At 40.2% G+C, this 24,273-nt stretch overlaps 1 protein-coding gene across 1 annotated transcript in view; it reads right to left on the reverse strand.

Annotated features, from left to right (window-relative positions):
- Window positions 1-24,273, reverse strand: part of LOC128744427 (nitric oxide synthase) — a 79,690-nt gene that overhangs the window by 47,737 nt on the left and 7,680 nt on the right. The window contains exons 2-3 of the mRNA XM_053841442.1: window positions 21,442-21,976; window positions 6,623-6,759 (exon numbers count right to left, since the gene is read on the reverse strand). Coding sequence (XP_053697417.1) covers window positions 6,623-6,759; window positions 21,442-21,976 — 672 coding nt within the window. The remainder of the gene's footprint in view (window positions 1-6,622; window positions 6,760-21,441; window positions 21,977-24,273) is intronic.

Raw genomic sequence — 24,273 nt, forward strand, 5'->3', positions numbered from 1 at the left:
AAGGAAACGGGTGTATATGTGGAGTGATGCCATATTTACGATGAGCATGAAATTGACCAATAATTTTCGCTATTTAAGATCGTAGAGTGTCGAAAATATACTTATAAAATTCACAGATAATAAAATGCACCGTAAACAGCATTTTATGTGATAGAATTACTGTCAGATTTCGTTCAACAGCAAAAATAGATACGCGATTCTACGTTTCATAATTGTTTATAGCAGATTATTACCTACTACTAGCAATCCTGTTCTCCTGGAAAAGTGCCATAGCATAAACAAAACGATAGTGGGAACAAGTACTGAAATCAGTAAAATAAACAGCTAGACTCTACCCTACCGCCCTACCGAATGCCTGCTCTCAAGGTCACGGACCAAATCGTTCCAGTCCATATAATTGCCTATCGCCAAGGGGTTTCCAACAGCAATGATTACTACGCACCTTTTAAAAAATTACTTTTGATTACTTTATTGATTACCTCTGATTCCCAGTAATCAATCTCTTGTGATTACTATAAATTAACCATGATTACCAATGATTACTTAAGATTATCATTGGTTACTATACTGATTATCATTGATCACCTAATTAATTCGTAAATGATTACAAAAGTAATCTCTGATTACTACGCACTTATACGCCTTACTGGAACCCCCTTGCATATCGCATATTCTGTTTGGAACACGGAGCGATTAGCCTCGTGTCTTCGGTGTGCGAAGAAAAAATTAGCTCTGCTTGTCATTGTTCTCCTTCTGTCCAAGATGAGTGGTCGTCAGAGAAAACTGTATTCAGGCATCGTTCGGAGGGAGAGGAAACGGTTGAAGAGAAAACGAAAGCAATTTGATCGTTGTGAGAAGCAGATTGCTCTGCTTCTGTATGCACAAGATGAGCAAAATGAAGCCTGATTTGCACACATGTTCCTTGATATAAGAGAATCAGCACTGGAGGGTTGACAAGAGGGGGGAGGCCAAAACTCCGAAATGCCTGGACGGTTCTCCATCAAATTTGGTATACATGTTCCTTGGCATAAGGGAATCAGAACTGAAGGGGTTGACAAAGGGGAGAGGTCCTAAGTCCGAAACGCCTGGATGTGGACGGTTCCTCATTAAACTTGGCACAGGTTCCTTGATATAAGGGAATCAGCGCTGGGAGGTAGCCAACGCAATTGCAATCGAAACGAATTGAAGTTTTTCCTATCAATTCAAGTGAACACTTTAGGCAGAATCGTTACTTTATCTTTCTAAATAACTGGTCAGAGGCGCGTGTTTCGATCTTCGCGAGTGTTTCGACGGGCGAAAGAAGTGAAAAAATTGAAAAAAGAAAATTAGTTCAAACTATTTTTATTTTTTTCTAATGGTTTTCTGAAGCTATGGGAGTGTGTAGGTAAGCGAATAAAAAGAAGGGAAGGGAAACATTCGGTGCCATACTGACTGCCATAAATGTACTCTGACGACCTTGAAATTAATACAGCCAATCTGCTGTCAACTGGTACAATGATTGCAAGCTGAAATGTACGCCAGAACAGTCCGGTTGTGAATGCCCACTTCCAAATTTGGAAAACTGCTTTCTACTCCAACTCTGGAACTTTCCGTGGGATGTTTCCGTAGTGCCTACTAGAGATGGTCGGGTATGGAAATTTGAATACCCGAACCCGACCCGTACCCGATTAGGAAAAAAAATAAAAACCCGTGCCCGACCCGAACCCGCAAGTTTATTTTTTTTGATACCCGAACCCGACCGCAACCCGTCGGGCACGGGTACGGGTCCGGATACCCGACAATCTTTAGTGTTAAACGAGGTCAATAGACCCGACCCGACCCGTACCCGGTTTCAAAACCAAACCCGTACCCGACCCGAACCCGCAAATTATTTTTTTTCAATACCCGAACCCGACCCGTACCCGGCGGGTACGGGTACGGGTGCGGGTTTCGGGTAAATTTTCCGCTACCCGACCATCTCTAGTGCCTACTTCATAAGAGCCCAGTCAAATTCAACCTTACCGTCCGAATCTTCGTTTATAAAGAAATAATAATAATTTTGCCTGTGGCGTACAATGGAATTACCCATTTGCGGAACTAGCGCTCATTTCCAGGGAGGGCTATATCCCCCGGCATTTTTTTTTCGACCATTTTATTTGGTCGGCCAGGTCCATTTTTCTAGGGGGGCTAACGCTCTTCTAGGGGGGGGGGGCTTGGCCCTCTCTAGCCCCTCCCTTAGTTCCGCCATTAGCATAAAAAAAATTCAGAGCATTTCAATTCGCAATCGAAAATCCACATCGCTTTTCAGTGAAAATTGACTCCAAGTATCACCTCACAGGGGTAGAGAAAGTGTACTCACTTTTAAGCTACTCCTATGAGATAGCATAGCGATTCCAAAGTTTTGTCTGTCGTTTACAGCAGTAGGATAATAATTTCTTCAGTCATAGTATCAAATAGCTTATAGAGTATAAAATCCGCGAACATGTGATGCTACCACGTTTATGTTGCTAGCATCTTAGCATATGCATAAAAGAAATAGCATGTTAATCGCCCTTTGTTAAGTCGATTATCATTCGTTAGGACAGATAGAAGATAGAAACAAACCAGATTTCGTGCACTATTAGAATTTTGAATAAACCCAGAAAGATTTCTCTTTCCGTCGGGTCGGCTATTAAAGAGCTAATTAGAATCTTACCGGTACGTTCTCTACCACCTTCAGTTTATTGCGCTAATAAATTCAACCAAGTTTAAGCAATAAAAAAGACTCATGATTAAGCTGTTGCATTAGTGTATTTTTTCACCAACCGAAAAGCTTTTTTATCACTGCAAAGATTGGAAGCAAAACACTGCACAGCATTCAGATTGCAGCAGTAGCTTGCTAGTTGTGTAGAAATGGATGTCTGCATAAGTTTTCTCATTGACGTCAAACTTTGGACAACTAAATCGATAGAAGCGTGTCATGACAATAATTTGAAGAATATATTAAAAAATCTAATTTCACTTTCTTCTTGCAAACGCTTATAGAAGTAATTTGATAACAATAAATCGAATAACTATTTAAATGATTATTAAATAAGCTTCCGAGATTTGAGGCATCCCGTAACATAAGAAATAATGTTTAAATGTTTTTGAATGATGGGGACGCATTGCTATTTGTACAGGTTATTCAACCAACCAAATGAAAGCCAAATTCTAATGAAACTACACAAAACCGACACTCTCTATTTAATTATCAAATTACTGTCGAACGTTGTTCGCCAGCCAACGCCATACTGCCGGTGTGCCAACTGTGTTCACTTGTTTGCCAAACCACACACGAATTGGAACCATTTTTTGCTCCTACGACGAACTTGTTGCAGCAAGTTGCGTATGCCCCGTCGAACTCAGTCGGCAGGTGTGAAACCCGCACACATGTAATCGCCCCCGATGATGTTGGACGGGACAGCACTGCAAAGGTAGTTCGATACTACCGGGAACTGTGGTTCCGATCTATTTTGATGATGGACGCAGCTACATATTTGCTGACAACAAGTGACAACGCAGATCTACTGGCGGATTCCGGAAGGTATTTTGCGTTTGTTACTCCCATAGCAACACGCTGAAATGCGGTTTGATGAAAACATCGCCATTGAGCAGTAATGGTGATGTGCTATCGGATGTTTTCCCAGATAGCTCTCTTAAACCACAGACAGGACTTCGTTACAGAACCAAATTCTTTGTTTGACGACCTGTTGTCTGGTTTGTGTAGGAACTGAATTTATTGCAATTTCACATTTTCATAAAAATGCATGGAAAAAATCAATTTCAAGCAAATTCGATTTGTAGTTCATCTGCATTTGGTTTTAAATCCTTACATACTTTCTCTTGTACACCGGTAAATGTAAAAGGTTGTCGATTGGCTAAAGCTCGGGTAAGCAAATTTAACTCTTGTCGGTCTATCGGGAACCACAGCCCCAGCATGCGATCGTGCAAATTTGCCTACATATTGCTGAACTTGCAAAGGTGGTAATGCATACCGACCGGAATGGAGATAGTCCTTCAAAGACCCGCTGGGAGTATACTTTTCACCTACGTGCGACTACCGGTCGCTAATACACCCTCGCCACTCGACTCCCGTACATGAATGAACGCTTTAATAGCCGTAGAACGGAACGAGAAACGGAACCGAAAAGCACTGTGAGAAACAGCCACTGAATGGGGTTGCTCTTTCTTTGGAGTAGCTTTGCTCTGGCGGAGCCCAACGACGACGACGACGAGGATGGATTACCGTGAAATGAAATAAGTTTACATCAATGTTTTATGTGGGATTTTGGGTGATATTTTGTTTCACTTTTGCAAACTCAAGCCCGAATGGAGAACGAAATACGCTTCAGATATTTTATTTCTGCTGTTTTATGCCTGTAATTCCACAATTACAATTATATTAGTGTTTATTATTCAAATGTGACATTTACAAGAGGTGATCAGAATTGTATTTCTACAGGAACGGGGGGAATTACCACTTTATTTAACTTTAATTTCCAAAAAAATGCGTTAAAAGAACTAATCTAAACACACGTTATCTATGTTTATTGTAATTTGAGGCATTCCACGCAAAACAGCAGAAAAAAACTTCGCTGAATCGGCTGAGAATTCACACATCAGCGTTTGATATTTTCCTCTTTATCGTCGCCGTTACCGCAGTTTTCGTTTTCACAGATGGCTGACGTCGCCGGTTTTTCACAATCAATGAAAACAAACCGCCAATACGTCATCCACCGCACAGCATTCAAGGCAGCTAGAGACGAAATGCGACCTATCAAATTGCATATATTCGTTCACAGCTGTTCCAAAAAAAACCTATCAAACCTATCTTTAGCGATAAGCCCGTTCACCAATGGAAAAATGAACAAAAATAAACACAGCGAATTTTCGTGAATGATTACATATCACCCACACCACATACCAACCTAGATTACTATCGTGCTACTATCGTAGCACGATAGTAATCTAGGTTGGTATGTGTACAACATATTTACGTGGTATTATAATTAATAGATGGTATTATATTAAAACCACAAAATTTAACGACAAGGTCGCAGAGTCCATTTATGGCAGTCAGTATGGCACCGAATATTACCCTTCCCTTTCCTTCTTCAGTGTACCAACATGCTCCCAAGGACTCGGGAAACCATCACAAAAAAATAAAATTAGTTCAACAAACCTGCTAGCCGTAATAAGATCTTGCAACTCGAAGCACTAAGCATTCTATAGGTTCTATTACTTTTTGGAGCATAAATTACCTAAATACTGAGATTTCTGCCTAATTAAAATTCATCACTATATTTTCACTTTTTCGCCGACGATTTTTCATTAATTTTTTCGGCCGTTCCAGTCGCCACATCACTCGCGATACTTAACTTGAAACACAGAAAACTTTAATTTACCACCCGAACAGTTATTTGTTAAGATATTATAATGATTTTGCCCAAACTGTTCACTTGAATTGATATGAAAATCTTTACTTCGTTTCATTTGCAATTCCGAATCCGCGACTGTCGTTGTTGTACGTTGCCATAGAAACGGGTGTATCACGGAGTGATGCCATATTTACGTTGAGCATGAAATTGGCCAATAATTTTCGCTATTGAACGGTCGTAGTGTCGAAAATATTCTAATAAAATTCACTGTAAACAGCATTTTATGTGAAAGAATTACTGATCTCGTTCAACAGCAAAAATAGATTCTACTCGACTGAAGTTTTTGGAGCGTCTTAGTAGAATACGAAACCTGGAAATTAAATAAAGAGAAAACCTTATCCAATTTAATTCTACTATGTATATTTTATTCTTGAAACCAGACACTGCGGAAGCCTGCAAGTCGTAAGCGAAATACGTATCTGTCAATAAAAAATATACATAGTAGAATTAAGTTGGATAAGGTTTTCTTTTTATTTATTTTCAAGATTCTACGCGATTCTACGTTTCATAATTGTTCATAATAGATTATTACCTACTACTAGCAACTCTGTTCTCGTCGTGAAAGTACTGAAATCCAAGCCAAGTTTTCTATAACTTTAACGAAAAAACACTCTTTTACTATGATGATCTTGATTCACTATAACGGAGATAACGGGAATATATCACCAAAACGCCTAAATGTACCTCTGTCTTGACTGCAATCGAAGACTACAGAACTACGACTGCTAATCAAGTCACACCTGGGTACGGTTTCATGTGCTATTGCATTCAGATTCAATACGTACGGAATTTGCCCACGGGAACAGATGAGCAAACCCGCTACTAAGACATTTATGTATAGAAAAAAAACAAGGGAGAGAGGGCGTAAGACCAGTACCGCTTCCACTTCCGGAGTTGTTCATCCTTAGCACGGTAGTGTACTGTACTGAGTACTCACAGCAGTGCGGTTTGCCTCGACCAAAGCAACAGCATGCTGTTGAATGTCCCTGATAATGCGGACCGACCCGCTGGCAGCATACTGCCGTACAATCACTGGTTTGAATTGTGGTTGCATGGCGGTTTACCTGCACACATACAGTTCAGATTACAATCCGTTAAGCTAGGTACCGAGTATTGTTGAATGCCACTACCAATGGTCCGTGGTTGTTAAGAACCAATCTCCAGTTCATATAAATTAAACTCACCTTCTGATAGAAGAGTAGTACTGGTCGAGAAAATCCTTCGCATGTTGTAAAACGATGTCTGATTTTCTCGGTTCGATTCCAATTACATTGGGCACCATAATGCTTCCCATGCACACTTCACGGTTACAGTGTAGCACCTGTTGGTGAAAGGAAAATAAAAATTATGATTCTCACGCTCTAAACTGATTTTGTTCATTTAACTCTCACAACCAACGGCACCGCACTCACACGCCACTCACTCATAACAGGTGGCTTTTGACAAATGACCAACTTTGGCACAACTGACATTCCAATTTCTCACAGCAAGCTGGGCGAGACTTTTGCTCGGCAGCGCCTACCCTTCACGCGTAACATGAGATATTTAAACATTCACTTTTTTTTTCCTATGATAAGTGATGTCACCCGGTAAACCCCGGCCGCCTTGAGCAGGCAAGTGCGCGGGAAAAAAAGCCAAGAAGCTCTTTGTTGTAGAGGGTCGGAAATGATATGCAAGGAGAGACACCCGTCACCACTGCGCCACTTTGGGCTCGTTTCCACACAATAAAGCAATTTTTCAGCCGTCTTAACGTGCCTCCACAGACATACACACACATAACGTTAAAGGATGGCAGAATTAAAGTGCCCAAAGGTGTAGGTACGGGCGAAAGAGCGGAAATCTGCTAACACGTCTCGTGCGTCTGTGTTTGAAAACGACCATGCGTTTCCATCACCCACTGCTTCTATGGGTGGGGACGATGATTGTCTTTGATCTCAGACACTTCGCGAGCGAAATGCGTGGTGTAAGTTTCATTCAAAGTGGTTTGGATTTTGGATTTTATTTATTTCTTCTAAAATAGTTTGATTGCATTTACATTGCATTCAAATTTAGTATTCTCCTTTAAGACCCACATTCGACCGTGATTAGAACCAACATCGAAACGAAATGGCACACCACGTACAATTCATCAAATAACTTCTGATTCCCAAGATCAAACCATTCATTACAAAAGAATGCTCCAGCTTTCTGTGGCTTCCATAAATCGGAATGTCGAAATAGCCAACGGCATTCCACATGTGCATCACTAAAGTAGTGCACTTCCATCAATCCATCAAATAGCCTATGCCTTTCTTCCACTAACTTCCGCTGATAGCTTCATGTGCTGCTAGCTTTTTATGAGACACTCGACCAATGAAGCTATTCAAACGACCCCGACGAACGGTTACCTACACCCCGTGAGCTATCAACTTACGAGCTCTTGAATGTTCAAATAAAGAATCGTTGGTTCCTAGTTTGGTGTATCGTCGTTCCTACTTTTCACTAGCAGCAGCAGCAGCAGCAGCATCCCCGTAGGACACAGAGAGCCCGTAAAAACTCCGGGAAGGGGCCAGCATTGTATGTTTAAAGAAAAAGGGAAAACATCTTGAGTGGCACTCCACACAGTACGAGAGCTCGCAATGTGCTCATACGCCACTGGCGGATACTTGAACCCACACGACAAGACGAACAGGAGACAGTCGTCGGTGTGTAATGTCCGAAGTTATGTTTGAACAAGTCGTTGAACAGTGAAAGCGTTTTCCTTTATTTTTTTTTTTTTTTTTGCTTCTGAGGAAACGTACCTTTGTGCGGCAGAATCTGCTGGCTGTCAGTTGCTTGGGAAAAGTGTGTTGCTCCGGCGGGTTTGGTTTTGGTTGGTTGGTTTTCCATTCAGTTGGGAAATTAAATTCCGTAGCAATTTATAAATTTCGCTTATGGTTGACACCTTTTGCGTCAGGCGTTCGAACTTCCCAATGTGGATGTATCCATTATTGTTATTGATTTATTATATGGGTGAACCCAATTCTTCCGTTGAACGTGGGAACGTGTCTGCATTTCGGTTTCATAGGAATAAATCTTTTCACCGATTGGAAGCACCATTCTGAGATATCGTCGTTTATTTCGAAACCGATAGACGGACGAGCTCGGATTGAATGGAATGGAATACTGAATTGGTACCGTATTCACAACTCGACCAATAACGCAATCCAATTTGTATCCAACCTATTGACGAAGGTCGGACAGTTGGGGGCTGCACGCAGTTATTTGTGTCCTCGGTAGATTTTTGGTAGCTCTGCTTTTATTGAATTTATGACTAGTACACATTTTGAAACATTGTCCCGCTATGGGTGCTGTGATAGGCAACGAGCGGCCAGGTGCCAATATCCGTTGACATTTGCGATAATGAAACAGTACTTTTTGTGGTTAGGAAAGCGTGAAAGAGATCCACAAGAAACTCGTTTCGTAGTTTTGTCGTCAGTGTCTGAGAACTGTTCTCTTCTTACACGAGAATAAATTTTATCTCTATAATACGAACAATGACTCATGATTTCAAGAATCTACTGTATTTTCTTGTAACGAACATACACCATGAATAATATTTATGATTTCAAACTTTTCAACCTAAGCAAGCGTTGCAACCTAAGCAATCTAAGCGTTACTATACGCTACTACTAAATAGTGAAACTTCTTTTAACTTAGAACCATAAAGAATATCCACGGTAATATTGCAACACATAAAATTAATTCGTAAAATTCAAGTTTTTATCCGATTACCATCAAATTTTTAGGATTTTAAATGAAGCAAGTCTTTTGGCGTCTTTATTTTATTTTATTTCGCCTCCGTATCCGAATACACGTAATTTGGCCTTAACCTTACCATGGAGTTCTGCACCACCTTAACGGCAAGGTCATCAGAGTACATTTGTGGCAGTCAATATGGTACCGAAGTCTTCAGTGTACCAACATGCTCCCATAGACTCGGAAAACCATCACAAAAAATAATCTCAGTTCAGCTAACCTGCCGTAATAAGATCTTGCAACTCAAAGCACTAAACATTGCATTCTATAGGTTCTATTACTTTTTGGGGCATAAATTACACTTAATATTGAGATTTCTGTTCAATTAAAATTCATCACTATATTTTCACTTTTTCGCCGTCGATTTTTCATTAATTTTTTTCGGCCATTCCATTCGTCACATCACTCGCAAAACTCAACTTGAGGCACAGAAAAGTTAAATTTACCACCCGAGTAAGATAATATAATGATTTTGCCCAAACTGTTCACTTGAATTGATAGGAAAAACTTCACTTTGTTTTGATTGCAATTCCGAATCCGCGACCGTCGTTGTTGTCCGTTGCCAAGAGAACGGACGTTTATATGGAGTGATGCCAACGTAAACATTTGAGCATAAAATTCACCAATTATTTTCGCTATTAAATTAAAGGTCGTAGAGTGTCGATAATATATTTATCAAATTCACTGATAATAAAATTCACTGTAAACAACATTTTACGTGATAGAATTACTGTCGGATCTAGTTCAATAGCAAAAATAGACACGTTATTCTACGTTTCATAATTGTTCATAACAGATTATTACCTACTACTAGCAACTCTATTCTCAACAAAACGATAGTGGCAACAAGTCCTGAAATCATTAAAAAAGCAACTAGACTCTGACGACCTTAAAATCGACATGTTTTTGCATATTTACCCACATTTCCTTATTTTCTTCGACTATTTTGACTACTCTAGGACGCTTTAAAAAAATTCTGTTTCATTATAGCCCAAAATTTCTCGATTGGATGAACTTCCAGTGTATTTGGGAGGTTCAGATCTTTTGTCTCGAAATCGGTATTATTTGCCTTATACCACTCTCCAGCACGTCCTTTGTGCAATGGCATGAAACGAAATCCGGCCAAAAAAACGCAGGACAGTTTGTGACTTCAGAAAAATAGAAGTTGCTTTTAGAGACACTCTATCAAATACACCTGTCCATTTATATTATCTATGGTATATTCCACTTTTGCTTGCCAAATCAAAAATTTCTTTGCAAAGTTCGACATCTTGTTTTCGAAGGTTCTCTGGAACATCAAACTTATCCTCTGCCGTGAAATACTGATTCCCCGGAATCTGGATAGAGTCCGCTATCACGTTGGTGTCGTCGTCCATAACGCAACAATGAGGTTTCGTCAGCTTTTGATCGTATTATAACTTCTGGGCACGGCTTTTCGCGACCGTATTCTTCAAAGGACTTCTGAACCTTGAACGTACGTAAAAGCCCCTAGTCCCTGATCGAACCACTGGGGACTATTTGAGGTTGGGTTCCCAAGACCTCTTTTGTCCCCCAGTCGGCCGTGAGCGAATCAAACGTCATCAGGGTCGGCTCCTGGCCTGCTTCGAAATCAAACAAACAACAGAATTGCTTTATAGCGGATCACACTGAGTACAATTCCGGAACCCAAGATTCAATCCACGTGGCCGTCGTCGATGTTGCACTATGCTGGCGATACTACTGCTCTGCTGCCCGTTCTGAATGCGACACCGTGTCGCTCGGATCACAGCCCGTCGTAGCTCCTGCTGGACGTCTACGACCTCGAAAGCTGCGATGCAACGGTAACAAGCTCGAGTTTTGGCCTTCTGCACAAAACTTTAGCTAAGATTCAGTTGTTTTTGCTACCTCTAGAATGGAGAAGTTTGGTTTGCCGGCAAAGGCCCCAACTACGCGGGTGTAATCCTTAACTGTATACGAATGGCTTTTTTCTCCGATCGACAGTCAGATATTCTTTGAACCGTTTTACGACACGAGAAACCGTAGAACTCGGGATTACTAACTTTTTACCGATGGCACGATGTGATAGATTCTCATTTTCCATGTACTTGTGCAGATTTTTTTCGCACACTAGCTGTTCTTTCGACTCCATAAATAGACTCACACAGTATAAACAAGCATTTTCCAACAAGCATTGAGCATTTTCCATACAAAGTTTCAAATAATTTTACCCAATGGTTCAAAAGTTACGGCAATTTGAGTGTGCTACAATTTTATCGTGGACACCCTTTGGACCGTGGACCTCTGGTGCATAAGCTATTGGCGGTTCCTTGCGAGATTCCCATGAACTAGATGCGGCCATTTCACCATCAGCTGCCTCAGCAAACGGATATCATAACCTCCACCACTCTTAGTAGGGTATTCTTCCTCCACCTACACGGTAGCGAATTTTACCATTTAACTGAAAACCACTAAACTATCCGCTTATTTTCCACTTTTTTCATTCATCAGCGACGGAAACCATAACAAAAACTGTACTTCTACATTTAATGGAATCGATTCGTCACTTACTACTAAACCACTAACAAATGTCATTGGCTGCTGTGATTTCAAATAACCGTGTTGACAGTTCGTGTAACGCTTGAAGCGATTGTGACAAAAACTCCCAAAAATACTTCTTATATTTCATGATATTTGCCGGTACAGTTATGAAATCATGGGTCATCATGGTAATGATTTTATGAAATCTCATGAAATGATTATTTTATTTATGAAAAGAGAAACAGATTGCTTTCCATGTAGTTGTTGTCATTCCGAAGTGCCCTGAATCGCACGTTCGGATCAATTGTTCCCAAAATAGCAGGACAATTGATTCTTCCCTGCAACATACCAGCAGCAAACATAGCTCTTGCGACGTTCCTTCGCACCTGAAGTGTCTCAATCGGCATCAACTCTCGTAAGTCGGCAATCGGAATGGATCTCGCCAAGGTAGATGACAGGGCGTAAAGCGTAAGATGCGGCGTTGAATCGACTCAATGCTGGTCGACCCGTTTTCGTAACACGGATGCCAGACAATGAAACCGTACTCGAGAGTCGAACGGATGAGTGAGCAGTATAATGCCTTAAGACATTTCACGTCGGTTGACAATTCACATTCTGAATGCTTTGTCCACAATGAATGTAGGAATTGTGCCTTCTAAACGATAACTGATTGTCCTAAATAACGATGAAATCCTTCACCTGGTCGACACTTTGGATGTCAGTACCATGGAACTTGTTTTTAAACATCCTAGAGTGACGAATTCGGGCGAAAGAAATAATGGAGCATATTTCAGGTTGTCACACCAAACCAATAAAGGTTTCAAGCTCTCGCTGGAGAAAACTGGCATCGACCTTGAAGCGAATCCTCAAGTGAATCTTCAAATCGTCAGCGAAGGATAAACGAGGGCCTTTAGGAACGTGGTTGACATCACTGAAGTACAACAGGAAGACTAACGGTCCCAACGGCCTTGTGGGATTCCAAACAAGACTGGAAACCTTCAACGGTCACAATCAGTTTACGACCTGCGAGATAGGAACTAAACCAATGCAGTACACTCCCACCGATACCGAGTCCTTCTAGTTTGGCAACTACAATAGCATGGTTAGGTAGCGGAGTACAAGATGAGATCCCTCGATAGTTATTGATACCTTTCTGATCCCCTTTCTTATGAACAGGAAACATATGGGCAGTTTCCAAACGAACAGAAATATCCCGCTTGAGATGGACACGTTAACAGTGTGTGGAGTGATCGGGTTCCAGATGGAGAAATGCATTGCTGGATGGTTGCCACAGAAGTCTTAGTAGGTTGATTCCCATTTAAAGTCGAATCAACTCAAGCAAAGTGAAAGTATTTTAGAATTACAACGTACTACAAGAAATGAAAATGGCAAAAAAATATTTATATTACGATTAAGATATAATCGTTTTAATTTTGGGAGCTTCAAGAAGGGTCAAGATTATTATTGACCTGTAACGTTCGGCAATAATTCTTACCGAAATCACTTTGCCCACCAACCTTTTAAAAGCTTAAGAATCATGGAAGCGCGAAACTACGTGACGTAAAACCGTCAGAGCGAAAGCATGGAAAGAGTTTGAAAAGGGAGTAAAATCGATTAAAGTCTTCGTTGTTTCGAAAAAGTTACGCAGATTAAAATCGGTATTGGATTTTACACATGATGAGTAAGATAATCGTGTATAATCCAACTTTTAGCTTTTAACCAATAGGTTATGGTTAGGTGTTATCATTAAGATTTGGCACCCAATATTAGTTAGTTGGACTATTGGTATTGAATAGCTAATTTTTGACAGCAGACCGAAATCATAATAATCAAAGTAACCACATACTAATTCGACTGACAACCTGAACGTCTCTGCAGTTCACCTAACCTCACACACCAGCGAGAAGACAAAGCGAAGTATTTTCGAACAGAACCTTTGCGTGCTTCTTTCAGCACAATGTTAAAGCATCCCGCTGGCGCTGCTAGCCCGATACCATGCCACGCGGCAAGAATCCGCCAGTAAATTTCTTGCGCTTCATTCACATGAAGATGAGTTACAGACTAACTGACTGCACTGCTGGCAGACACAAATTGTTCAAAGCCGGGGAAAATTAGAATTCATATCGCATTACATCGCATAAAAGTGTCACGCGAATGGTTTTACGCCAGCAAATACCTTCCCCCAAGCGGCACTCGTTTCAGCGGATTTTTTGCTTCCCCGTTTTTGCCAGTTGCCGTCACTTACAGGAGTACTTACTTCCGGTATGTTCCACCGGTTGCAGCGAACGATGACGAGTATACAGGCGACGGAACGACGTCCAATCGGTTGTACGGGAAATCACGAAAGCAACCTCCGGTGCAGCTTAAGTTGCCCACGAGCGATTAATTCAGTGGGCAAAGGATCAAAAAAAAAGGAACTACAAAATGAAATTGCTGAACTTCAACATCATCAGGGAAGTTCAACCGGTTAGCTTCTCTAGTATTAATAATGGCCTTAATTTAAAACATTTTTTTATTCTACATACCGTTCCGGAAAAAAATTGCAATCACATTTTAACTCTTACCGCCCAGATTCGAACCACGTTGGTTATCAGTGGTGTAAAACGTGGGAAAATCCAACACCGGAAATATTGCACACGGTTATGACTTCCCGTGGCCGCCGTGTCAGCAGCATCCTCGATCGGTTGGACAGTCAGCCACGGAACGCGACAGAAGCGCAAGTCGATCCGTGGCATTTTCCCTCCGGCATTTCCACTCCACATTTCATTTGAACCCTTCTTGGTGATTGCCTCTTGTGGCGACCGACCGGTCTCCCGAGGCAGACTCATTCTATCCGCCCTCTTGCCGCCTGGCTAGCGAGCGTATTAAACGACGCTGAATGTGGCTTCAAGTTGTCTTTTTTATTCATTCCATTCAACTGTTGTCATTTGTCGTACCACACCGGGATAATATATTCTCTCTAGTGTGGATTTTTTTTTTCCTTACGACGTTTGGCGGCAGAACGACTACGGGGAACTATTTCCATATGCACTTCGATTTTTTCCTCACATGCATTCATACGCGATTCAAAACCCGTTGATTTTCATTTTCTCTTCTCCACTGCACTCATTTCCACATAATGGTAGTTGATGTCGACAAATGCTACGGTGCTTAATCCTGAATGATCGATAAATCGCTTCATCGTCAGTTACAATTATCATGATTAATAAAATTCACTTCAAAGGAAGATTGACGATCCGAACGAATTTTTGACGTTCGAAAAATAGGAACGAGATTGCCTGGCTCAAGAGTACTATGCGAAAATTAAACACAATTCGTGCGCCACCGTTTGAAGCACATCGGATATTGCTTTTTGTCCAATAAAAAAATTGACAACAATAGATTTGGATGGAACCGTCCGATGGAAAGATATAGGCATCGTATTAAAATGGATTAAGTATGATGTATTGTTTCCACTGGATTCAAACAAACACGTCGTTGCACGGTGACTGTTTATTGCACCGGATTCAATCGTAACAAATAGATTAATCTTAATTAAGCTCGACAAGAAATTAGTAACGCATAAGCAACAGCACCTACACGTGGCACTATATGCTTGGGAAACTACATTCAAAGCATAGACCGGACAAGTAATTTAGCAAGTCATCTTAAATCAAAATGAATGAAGTTTGTCTTGAATCCATAACTTGTTGCTAACCGACGACCTTAATTCTAAGATTGATAGTTGTCTGCAAGTCGATTTGCTTGCGCGATTTTTTAATCTAATTTACGCTTCAGTATGTATTAAATAAATTGTTGAAAAAACGCAATTAGGGTAACTTGGTTTCGCTCCTGGTGGGAATCCAAATGAAATATTGATTTCTCAAAAGCAAATTCTATTTTAAAACCGAAAAAATGACAGTACTGTCGGTAAAATGTATTATTTTTGACGTAGAACTACGTCTTACGGTAAAGTTTGGCTAAACAGGGTTTCATTCCAAAAAATCTTTCTCGAAAAGTGGTCAGGTTTTGAATGCTAAAAGCTTAGCAGTTTTCCGATCGAGTTTCAATATTTTTGCACCAATCGATGGGAATATCTTCTACGCATTGGCCCAAATGAAGAACGCTATTAATTCGTTAGTGTACACTATTGAAAAACTGGAAATAATGAAACTGGAAATCCTCGCATCCTGATTGGTAGGAAACACGTCATCAAAGTTTGAACGCGTTTTTTGTAACAGAAACTCCCTGTCCCAACAGATCGAAGATTCTTTACGACGTTTAAACTTATCCAGCTTTCCACGAGCGATAATGGCGGATATTGAGCACAAGTGGGCATAATCTTTTGACATTCATTGCAGGAGCGTCGAGTTCGCCCTGACGGAGTTACTATGGATACATTCATGATTGTTTGTTGTTCGAATGTAAAAATGTAAACATTGTTCAATTTTGCAGATTAGCTAAAGAGGAACATAATTGAACGGACAACAAGTTTTATGAATTGTAGTTTTGCAGTTTTCGCAAATTTCAGGGAGAGTGCCCAAATATGCAACGGAAAGTTTCTTATCAAGTCGAGACGCTGTTCGAGAGCAAACTTGACAACGGCTCGACCAACATGAAGTTAATGTTTGCGTTAATGTGAAATGTTTCGAATGTTTAATTCGCACGTTTGTGAAAAAGTATTCTGAGCCAGTGCCTTCAGCAAATTATAGCCGCAAACCACTATAAAAGTTTGAATGCGTTTAGTTATGTTCCACTTCAGCTGATCTGCAAAATTAAACAATGTTTACATTTTTACACTCGAACAACAAACAATCATGAATGTATCCATAGTAACTCCGTCAGGGCGAACTGGACACTCCTCCAATGAATATCAAAAGATTGTGCCCACTTGTGCTCAATATCCGCCATTATCGCTCGTGGAAAGCTGGATACCAATTTGATATCCGTGCTTGGGAAGTACGCCAGAGTGCAAAACCATCCCTCTTCGTCAACCGATTTTATCTTTAAACATTCTAGTCTAAATTGATGTCCTGAAAGTGAAACGTTATAGAAAAGTGAACGGCCATCTTTTCTTTTTGCCAGACTGTACCCATACTGTTGTCTTGCACGGAAACAGGACTGAAGAGATATTTGTGCACGAGACGCGACGCAGCAATTCTCAAAGCGAGGCAAATCCGCAACTCTCTTATCCGTGAATAGTTTTGAACGTTTCATTTGCTGCTTTGCCTCAGTTAAAATTATGTATTTGGGTAAATTATGTATACGCGAAGTTTCTAAGACCTATACATTCGACTTTCACGGATTTGAACCAAATATTGTCAAAAATTGCCAATGGCATCAAAACAAAAAATAAAGTTATTACCGGCAGTGCTGCCAAATACCTTTTAACACGATTGGAAAATTAAATGTACGTTGTTCTCGCAACGTAACTTTTTTCACATAAGAATCTTTCATTATAATGGAGTGTTTCGTGCCGATCTCGAGATACAGCGGTAAAACCAAAAGCAAAATTTCTTTCCGGTTAGCAGAAAACATTTCAACTTACCGACCCAACTCTGATTCAATAAAAAATAAATAATCGAAACAATTCTTAACACAGCAGTAAGAAAACCAACTGAACCTTATTTTCAGCTTATTCAAAACAAATTTACGTCATACGGAACGCTCGAGCCAAGAGCATTGCTACGACATTTACGTTCTTCATTTAATGTGTTGCTTCAAGAAGAGTGCATGTGAAAAGCTACGCTCTCTAAACGTTCTGCAAGAATATGTTAGAATCAGGTTACACAAGCATTGTACATGTTGGAAACATGTTGAAAACAATATGTGTTCTCTGCTACATTCCACTCAGCAAATCACGTAAAGGTAGAAATGGATGAGAAATGCCGATAAATGACTTTCTTTGTATTTCTTCTTCATTCATAGTCATATCAATCTGAGTAATTACATTGCCCTTCAAGATATACATAGGCAGCATATCTATACCTAGAATTCTATAGTAAACACGTAAGATGCGAACACAATACCAAACGGACAACTTATATTGAATAAATTTTAGAAAATTGACAGTTAAGATTTCACTTAATTTGGTGCTGGTTATCAAAAGCTTACAACTTACAATGGCATACACTTAGCCTTTTTTACAGCTGTTTTGTTAGAATATTTTCACCACTGCACGAATGGCATGATTTGTTTCAGAAAAGAATATGTTAAGCCGTATAAAAAAGCCAATTTGCTACGAAAAAGCTATGACTTAAAGCTGCACAATATTTGTCTTTCCTGTTTGATTCCCGAATTGCAAGATAATCACAATAATAGTAAGTGCCAACATCTTGCTGTCATTTTACGACCTAGCCAAAATGTCAACTGCTGGCTGCAACATCAAACAATTTAGCCCCCGGGGGGAAATTGGGTGCACTGCTTCAACAACAAATACATTCACCAGTCGCTGCCAACGACAGCAGTAATGGAAAACGCTTGCCTTAACTCGTCATCAGCGAGCGCAGTTGGCTGGGTGAAAAGAATTTTCACCTAATCATGATCCCTTTCAGTCGTCGGCTACTGTGCGAGTCGGCTACTGAAGGCGAAGAAGGTGACGATGAAGACAATTTCCCCCGCCATTTGTTACAACCGACACTCGGCTGCACGCTGACAGCTTCTCATTTTCGCTTAATATTATGCATGTCTTGGGAAAGTTTTAAACATGGGTGTGAGAAAAAGGCGCACTAGCAGTCTGGTACGGTCTGTTTGGTAAATGATAATTCACTGCCACATGAATGCTGCAAATTTTTGAGCGTAAAAACAGAGCTGCTCTTTCAACCGCCGGATGCCATCCTTTCACCCTAACCTTCTGTTGTGCAACGAACTCAGCGGATAAGATACACGATGATGTCGGTCGGTGAAAATAACTACTTCCGCCGGAGCACAGTCGCACCTGCCCTGCAGCGTACTGCTAACAGCACTAGAACATGATATCTCGTCTTAATCTGTGCCATTTAGAGCTGCAGCTTGTTTGTTCCCACCCCCAGAGGGGAATCCCGTACTGCAAGGGTTTCATACTGCAACTACGCGATGTTTACATGCGGGACCGTTTGTAATTTGAGCCATTGTTTTCGCCGGTTTGCACTCGACGGCGTTTTTCCTTTACTCAAAGGATTTGCTGCTGACTGCAGAAAATAATCATCTGAAAAATCTTCTTGTCTACACTTATGCCGGGTGCAAGTACCCGACGAAGGATAACACTGCTTCACAAAGGTTCTTTCATTCGAAAAAAAATGGGAAAAGGTTAAATTTGTCAAATAACCAAGCGCCTCCCTTCGTAGAGCATCAACGGAGATAACTTGATTATCAATGACCGAGCATTTTCAAATTTGGTACAATTGAAAAAAAAGTGCGATGTTTTTCAACCAGTGTAACGTAGTAAGTTGAGCCATACCGTAACCTTTAAACTAATATGCGACATTTGTGACATTAGATCGGATTGAAACATAGTGGATGGCTAAGCTAGGCATGAGCTTTTGTGAAAATGGACGGGAAAATGGAATTGTACTTTCTTACAACTGAGTTAAGGTAAAAGGCTAATTAATATGAAAGCTCACATGAGAGGCAGTGTTGATAACCTTTCACGCAAAAGATAATCCCGTTATCGCCGTTAATCGTTTAATTGTCATAAAAATCAGTGCCTTTTTAGGTTACTGCTCATCAACCGTAATTGTTTATGTTTTTCTTGTTTCATATTTTTTTATAGCTCAAATCAAATTTAACATTCCTTTTTACAGATTATTACGCATTCCTCGGACATAAAACCAGCACAGTTAACTTCGAAAGAACATAGTTATATAGGTTATTTTAACGCGAAATCATTTCTGCACACATATTTTCGCTTATCATGGTGAAAACAAAAGAGTCATTTGTGCCCGTATTATGGTGGAATGAAATACTCTTCGCAAATGCAAATGCTTCGCATCTGCTCGCATGCCGACACCCGCTCAACCTTTTTTCCCTCCAAACCCGGTTGGTTCCACGCACGGAACCTGTGGAAGTTATAATTTGATGAGCACACAGCGATATGGCAATTGGAAAATTTGTTTCCCACCCCCTTCCTGGCCGGGGAACGTCTGATTCGGTTGCGTTCGTTCAGATTTATTCGAAAAAATTACCGCCAAACCGGGTACCTCGTATATAGGAGCAGCGCAGAGGCACACAAATGAAAACATCCTAACGGTAAAGTAGACTCGTAACTAAATTATGACCCAGCGAACTGCCACGCAGAGAGGCCTCATTTGGGAAAGCATCCGCGATAAAATTATGCTATGATGTCATATTTTACGATGCAATATAGCTGCTACCCCGTAATTCATTGTTGTCTGATGCGATAGTTCAGTTCGCGAAAGCGAAAAGTTACATATTTTCACAGCTCAGTTGAAAGTTAATCGTTTCTTGTGGGCTTTTACGTTCCAATGCTCCCACCCGCATTCTTCTGATTCAGTTCAATCCGATGGCAGTCCGTTAGGCATAGGGGCGCGAGTCATAATCACCATTAGGCATACGGACACTAGGCATAAGGACGCGAGGTCGAAGAAATGAATCGAGCAACAGCAGTAATAGAAAATGCTGTGAGTGAGAAGTGGGTAGTGAGAAATGAGTAATGAAAAGTATATACTAAATACTAAATAAAATAGTGAAATCCGTCAAGAGATATCCCATTCGCCTGTAGATTCATAAAGAAAATCAAATATTAATTCATAGTCATTCAACTTCGGAAGTCTCAAGCCCGGTGCAGATTTTGACTTTAATTTATTTACACAGCCCCAAGTTTTACAATTGTAGCAAAACACTCTTTTCATGACATAAACGTCCCATAATGGACGCGGTTCCACCTTCAACCCCACCCACGAAACGATGGAATTTCATAGCACCGAAGTTCGCTTCCGTTCAGTTTACACGCGAAATAAATTTGTCTTTGCTTTTCTGCTGGCTGATTTCGTTTGACCTTCCAGAAAGATAGCGACCTATTATCGAATGCGTTCATGACAGCGGAGAGCGGACGGAAAATCTTACGTCAATTTTCCGACAATTCTTCCGACATCCAATACCCTTCATTCAAAAGTGCCAAAAGATATCAGTTAGAGTTTTGGCACTGTTTTTTCGGGTCGGCAAAAATTAATGCCTCTTCGCTTCAAGCGGAATAAAATCAATGGAAAACAGTCGTCAGTGAATTTTACTTAATTTATTGCCAAGTTTATTTTAATAGTAAAGAAGCCCACTACTTCTGAATTCTAGTATAAATTCCAACACGGAAATTAAATATTGTCCCAGTTTACCCCAACCCAACCCAAACCCGATCTTGTTCAAGATAATTTTACCCAAACTCAACCGGAACCCGAAGGCGTTTATTATAATTAGACTTCAGATTTAGGTTAGCCAGAAGCTCCAGTCTATAACTGCTGAAAAATTTTGCTGTATGACAAGTAAAAATTTTGGGCTTGAAACTCGAAACTAATATTTTCAAACAACCCTTTAACAACTTTTCTAAACAAATTTCTGACAAGTAATATCGCCCGATCGTTATCAGTGAAAGGATTTCCCCCTGGCGAAAGCAAATAATGCAAAACCATGCGTCACCAGCCAGCCAATTCCAACCGAGTCAGCCCTTACTGTATTCACTCTTCCACCCAGCACATTCACGGCAAACGTCACGCGGCCGGAGATCGCAGATTATACTCACATCAGCCGCTCTTCCGTGCAGCGTGTCGTACGATTCGGCCTTGGTGCTGATGCATTTTAGCTTCATCGGTTTCACCACTGCCGGCAGTTTCCCATCGTGACTATGTAGCATTTCCCCGTCCGCTCCCAGGATACGAATGTCATGCGAGGATTTCCGGTGTATTCGCAACGATTGAGGCGATAGTTCACGATAACCTCTGATGGCATCACCGTTGCTGTTATTCACTGTTGCTCCACCGCCCACTCCCACCACCGCCGTCATCGGGTGGTGAAGCTGATTATGCTGACCGTGTGCAGAGATGCTGTACCGCTTGCGTCCCGGCTCGAATTTAACACCCGACAGCGCGGTTCCCTCTTGTGGAATGCTCGATTTGCTCTGCTGGCTGTTGGCCATCTGATCGTTAGCGGCTTTCGAACCAATCACGCCTGTCCGCACCGAACCGGGACGGCTGTCGGCAAGCATTGTCGGGCCATCGGCAAGCCTTGCGTTGTTATCGGGAGATTTCACACTGTTGTTGTTGTCGTTGTTTGCGGTGCTGTTGAGAACGGAAAACGAAAAGGAAAGCATTCTAGTTATTATCGAGATAACTCGCTGCGTGCGGCAATTTCGCACTAGATTTGTGATAAAGTAGGTCATGATAATTAGCTCAATTTGTGTAACAGCAATCCATAAAGTCGCTAATAATGTGCTATTAGCCGAAGTGAAGCCACCGTGAATAGTGGGAATTATATGCTTCAATGACAAGCTGAGAAAACCAGAAATTAATTATTAATCATTCATGCTTTCGTACCTACTGCACTTATTCAGACGATTTGATAGAATCTTATTTCGACGAGCAGAATGAATCTAGTTACCCATACCAAACGTTTATTTTTAATTTCAAAGAAAAATAGACCGATGCACAGTGGTCCAGCAGCGAAAATTAAGTGGAAAGTTTTTTGTGGTTTAAAATAGCTCCCCACAATGTTCAGCAAAGTTGTACAACTCTAATAGACAATTAATGCGAAATCAACGACTAAGTTCCAGTTTGGCTTGTAAACACATAACCCATAATAACTTTTTATAAGAAAGAGATAGAAGGATAACTTCTTCGATAAAGTTGTAGCTAAAGATTATATAAGTAACTTTGCCAAAGACATAGTAGGCGTATTTCTAGGCGTTTCTAACTTACATGGTGTTTTATAAAAAGACCTCTCAAAAATCACTTTTTCGCTGATTTCTGCTAATGCAATGGTTTTATTGAATCATAATGTCTTGCAAAGTTGGTTATCTTATCAAAAGACAAATTTTTGTAGAACATTGTATGTTGAAAACTCATACGTATAACGAGTTCTAACGTTTTTCCTGCGTTTTTTTAGTCTTTTTAGGAATAGAATATCTCAAAAAGGGGCAAACGAAAAAAATCAAACTTGGCCGTTTCTGAAAGCTTGGAGTTTTATCTCAAACATATGTGAAAATAAAAAACTGGTTTTTTCTCTAACTCGAGTAATTTAAGTTTAATTATTTCATGTTTGACCATTTTCTACTATGCAGTATTTTCTAATATCTTCTTGAACATGTAAATAGTAAAAAAGAAATTTGTCGTACCATGACACAATTTCTTCTGATTGCCACGTAAAATAGTCTTCGAACTCCGGATAAGTTTAGAGATCTAGTTTTTTGACCTTGTGCTAGTTTTCGAACCACTGCTGAAATATTCATCAAATAAGTTTTTATAACGGTAGTTTTTACAATTGTTTATTGTCAAGATATATGGACTTCGCCCGTCATCCAATCCATACATATAAATATAAATTATAATACCAAATACAAAATAATATAAAATGCAGTGGTATTAGTGTACATGAAATTGACCTCTCAGAAATAGTCAGAAAGTTTTTTCTTAATAGTATCAGACGACATGTTTAAGTTTAGTATGTTTCTAAAATTGTTCATTAGCTGCATACAGCGGCAGGCTGGTTCATTGCGCGCGTAGTTAGTTCGACGGTGGTTTAGAGTGAAGGGCCTTGGTCTCCACAGAACTACTGTACTCTGGTTAACAGTTATCCTGGATTTCAAATAATCACTGTCGTATCGTCCTCTCTGCAAATGGAGCTCAGCACCAGCTGTTTTTGATAAATATCTATCTTACAATTTTAATTATTTTACAAATAGTCATGGAAATCTTCATTTGGATATATGCACATGAAATTAAATTTTATATTGATATTTCTGATTCTAGTCTAAAGTAATCTTTTAAATTGCTTTAGTGTCAGAAAGCTGAGAAGTCTTCAAAGTTGATGTCTTATACGTATTCAGGAACAGGAACATGACTATGATCGTAGTAAAAAAGGAGGAACATTTTCAAGCAAATCCTATTAGAGTCCTGGAGTTTTTTGTCAAAAGATTTGAGGGTACCGTTACTGTTATTTTAAATTAATATCTAAAATGTTCGTGAAAGTAATTCGGTAGTTTAGGAGATTATTTCCCATTCAATTCCATATTAGCTATATAATGTTAGTACACGGCGCAGATATTATTAAGGCCACGGCACAACTCATAGGGTTATGAAGCGAAGAGGTACAGGAAACGCGAAATAAATGTATTTGTAAGTTCAGGGAATTTCACGTCAGAAAATTTAACCGGATTGCCAATTTGGAGGATGTGTTCAAACGCCTCCTGCTGTCGTCCGATCCAGTCATTGCAATACAAAATCGTTCTTATTGTACACGTACTCTGGAGCTTCCACCAAGCGCAAACCAATTATTAATATAATAAATTATTATATTGCTAACAATAATAAAATATTTCGAAAACAAAACATTTATTGAATCTCTCAAATAAATGACTACG

Source organism: Sabethes cyaneus, chromosome 3, assembly GCF_943734655.1.
Source record: "Sabethes cyaneus chromosome 3, idSabCyanKW18_F2, whole genome shotgun sequence".
Classification (NCBI taxonomy): domain Eukaryota; kingdom Metazoa; phylum Arthropoda; class Insecta; order Diptera; family Culicidae; genus Sabethes; species Sabethes cyaneus.